The 4,056-nt window shown below is 37.0% G+C and overlaps 1 protein-coding gene across 2 annotated transcripts in view; it reads left to right on the top strand.

Moving 5' to 3' along the window:
- The first annotated feature begins 1,641 nt into the window (after positions 1-1,641).
- The window catches only part of LOC110287760 (vomeronasal type-2 receptor 1-like), a 19,379-nt gene continuing 16,964 nt past the window's right edge, over positions 1,642-4,056 (top strand). The window contains exons 1-2 of one of the 2 annotated variants that reach the window (XM_021154300.1): positions 1,642-1,667; positions 3,479-3,770. In XM_021154300.1, the coding sequence (XP_021009959.1) occupies positions 1,657-1,667; positions 3,479-3,770 (303 nt within the window). In that variant the 5' untranslated portion in view covers positions 1,642-1,656. Of the gene's footprint in view, positions 1,668-3,459; positions 3,771-4,056 lie in introns of those variants that run through there. The other variant, XM_021154301.1, reaches the window with a different exon arrangement.

A 4,056-nucleotide genomic window follows, 5' to 3' on the forward strand; every position in this document is an offset into this window, starting at 1 on the left:
GAGTTAGAAAATAGATCCTTTCTTTGGAATCAGTGGGAGATGGACAGTGCTTAACCAACAGCTTAGGAATCCTACAATGAGGTTGAGGTAAAGGTTGTCAATGTGCATCATAGTGAGGTGTAGCAGGGGTGACTGGTGATTCTAACCATATCATGTAAAAAAAAAATATGTACATTGGGAGTTACAGTTAAAAGAGTACTCGTGAAAGAATTTTTTTAATTGAGAGGGGATTTCTTTTAGTAGTATATATTTATTTATTAGAGAAATAGAAACCATGTTCTCATATTCAATTAGACAATATAGAGAAATATGAAAAAGTTAAAACTTACACAAGATAGAGCACTCTAGTGTGTTGTGAGAACATTACTTGTAACTGGAAATGAATACAGAAACACAGACAGGTGACAAGATTATAGCTGATTCCAAATTCCCTTAGCAGTGCTTCTACTATATTATAAATTTTAATGTTATAAGTAAAACTTATACAGCAATGCTGTTTTAGATATCTACGAGTTCCTTAAAATGTTCATGGAAGCAAAACCATGTTATCAAATGTTCTACACATTTTCCATGATCCAGAGACTTGTGCTGAATTTTATTCTGACTACATTTTATGAACTTTATTCTAAGGATGGGAAGGGGAATGTTTGATAATGAGCAATGGGGGATGACTGAGAGACTTGGAATCATGATAAATTAATTTGGAAACAAGAAATTTCTCTCTGAGGCCTAGCAAGCAAGGGAGCAGAAATGGCTGGAGATAGGCCTCGATAGTAAAGTACCTGTCTGGCATGCACAAAGTCCTGGGAATATACAAGAGTTTTCTATGGTAGTTAACCATTGAGAGATTAGTGTGGCACAGAAACTGTGTGACCATCTTACCAATATACTATTAAAAATGGCAGAACACAGATTTTAGGTGAAGTCTTCTGTTCCAGTTCCTACAGTTTCTCATTCAGTTGTTTCTGTGCCTGGAAGACAAAGCCTGGCCTGCGGTTGCTTCTTTTGATATTTTGGAGAAGCGTGATACCTTTACTCTTCCTTGAGTAAAGAAGACTGCAGAGTTGGCTGAAGTAACACTTGATAATCTTGACAATGACAAATAAGAGGGGACAGTCTCTACAACTTAAGGTAACTTTCAAACTGAATCCCATGTTTCGGTAATGAATAATGATTCATCACTGCAAAGTATACAGGATATCCAGGTGTCTCCTCTCAGAGGACTGTTCAGCTCCTATTCCAGATCCATAAATTGCAACTGATTGTGATATCTGTGTCTACAACATGAAATTATTTAGTCAGGAGTAGCAAACAGATCACTGTGTTAGACTCATACATACTCCAACACTCCATCAAGGTGCTTCCTTCAAACCTGTGTCACGTCAACACTTCCATTACCCTCAAGCTCACCACATAAACATGACTAGCAGAAACAAGTGCTTGATTCTGGGATTTATTTTGTCTTTGTGGGTTGAATTATACACTCAATATCCTTATTTTGAGCCGAATGTTACATGCAGATTGTTGCGTAGATTTAATTTGACTGGATATGTAGAAGCTGAAAACCATTCTATGATTATTGGAGGACTATTTCCTATTCACTCTAGAACCATCCCAATAAATACCTCTGACACGGAACTGGAATTCATATCAGCCATGTGTGAAGGGTAAGTCATGGAGAAATCATTTTTCTTCCTTCACATTACTCTGGGTGGCCTGAAAGGACTGGTTATCATGGGGCCTGTATTCCAGTTTAAGTTCTTCAAATCTGACTTTATCTGACTTTGTCAAAGTTTATAGAGGGAGAGGTTTTCTGTGGTTGGTTCTCAGAAAGTTACTCCTAAAAGGGTTCTCTGCTGATCACCAGCAGAAGAGTCTAAAAAGCTTGTTAGAAATAAAGAACCAGGGCTTGCATACCACATCTGCAGAAGAGAATCTACATGTTCAGAAGACCTCTGTTGGTGTGTGTGTGTGTGAGAACACTGAGGTTTTAGTAGCACAGGTGCTGCACCTTCACTGTTAATTTTTACAAGCTCAAGTTCAAATGTGCAGTCTGGGAACTCTGCTTTGTTTCTGAGAAAGTTTTCATAATAGGATTCTGACCTGCAGGAAAACTTCTTCCCCTACTGCTGGTTCCTACAAGATGTCATACCAAAAAAAAAAAAAAAAAAAGGAATACCTAATACTCACATACAGCAGTTTTTTGTGAGAAAAACAAAATTGGGATAGAATAGATGTCCGTTAATATATGTATCTTATATATACAGAGAAAAATGTATGGGGAGTTTATATATGAATAGAATGCCAGAAATTAAAAGAAAACAAAACAATAGCCCATGAATTCCATTACCATCACCAAGCATTTTATTTTTATTTTATATCCAATTTTGGGTCATTTTGGAAAAAATTATGACTGTGTACATAGTATAGAATAGCAGAGACTGGAAGACAAGTAGGGCTTCCTGGCAGGCTGGATTAGCCAAGTCAAGTTCCAGGATCAATGAGGAACCCTGTCTCAGACAATAAGGTGGAGAGTGACTGAGGACTTGTCATTGGTATCTCTTCTCCACACATAACAGAATATGCACCCACACAGACAGGAAGGGAAATTCCAAATTGTGAATTAAGATCATTACATTTAGGTCTAGAATTTAAAGTACTTGTTAAACTGATGGTATAAAATTAAGTAGTCTAGCTAGATACAGAGGATATCAATAGAACAGTTACTTAAAAAACTGTTTTTCACAAGTTTTGTTAAAGTATGGTTAGAATTCAGGAGGAAAAGAGAACACAAAGAAGAGGTTTTGGTGTTTTTTTCACTTAGAAAGTCTTGAAAACAATATGGTGATGGACTACAGAGGAAATATGCCCATTTTTAATGAATACAGAAAAAATAAGAGGCTCACATTTATGTTTTATCATGAGAAGAGCAAGAAGAAAACCAGTTAAAGTTCTCTCAAAAGTAAGATGCATGGGGTAATTGAAACATAGGATACAAAAATTTACATGCTGACTTTAATAGCATCTGTCATAAGTATTTAATATATTAAAGTTCTTTTATTGTCATAATAAATATTCCATAGAAAATAAGCCAAGAATGAGAGAACAATCATGTCCCTAGGGACAAACAGTTAAGTGAGAAAGCCTGTTCTAAGGGATACTTAGGTGCATTTAGTGAAGATGAGTATGACTAGAAGAACAATTTTGAAAAGAAATAACCAGAAATTTCAAAACATTGTAGCATATAAGAGATATATAGATTATGAAAATGTAAACCAGACACATATAAAGACTGGATATGACTACTATTTGAATCTTTTATTGCACTATCATTTGTAAATTTGACACATACAGAAAACTGAGGTACCTTCAGCAAATGCTCTAATCACTCCCTTAACTGAAGCATCTTCCCTAAAAAGCTTACCATTTCCTAGCCCCCCTTAATGGCCACTGGCTCACAAATGCTTTTCCTTTCCAGGTTTAATTTCCGGGGTTTCCGCTGGATGAAAACCATGATCCACACCATCAAGGAGATTAATGAGAGGAAGGACATTTTGCCCAACCATACTCTGGGCTATCAGATCTTCGACACCTGTTTCTCCGTCTCCAAAGCAATGGAGACGGCTATGACACTTCTTACAGGACAGGAAGAAACGAAGCCCAATTATAGAAACAGCACGGGAAAATATCTCGTAGGAATTATTGGATCAGGAGGCTCATCCTTGTCAGTTACTGCTGCAAGAATTTTCGGGTTGTATTACATTCCTCAGGTAACTTGAAATAGTGTTCTATGTACTTAGAAAAATTTACAAATGCTGTGCCAGGAGGGGTGGCACAGGCCTTTAGTTACAGAACTTTGGAAGTAGAGGCAGGTGAATCTCTGTGGCTTCTAGGTCAGCCTGGTCTACAAAGTGAGTTCCAAGACAGTCAGGGCTATTACACACAGAAATCCTGTGTCAAAAAAAAAGAAAAAAGAAAAAAAGGAAAATAAAAAGGAAGGAAGAAGGAAGGAAGGAAGGAAGGAAGGAAGGAAGGAAGGAAGGAAGGAAGGAAGGA

This window comes from Mus caroli, unplaced genomic scaffold (assembly GCF_900094665.2).
Source record: "Mus caroli unplaced genomic scaffold, CAROLI_EIJ_v1.1 scaffold_11626_1, whole genome shotgun sequence".
Taxonomy (NCBI): Eukaryota; Metazoa; Chordata; class Mammalia; order Rodentia; family Muridae; genus Mus; species Mus caroli.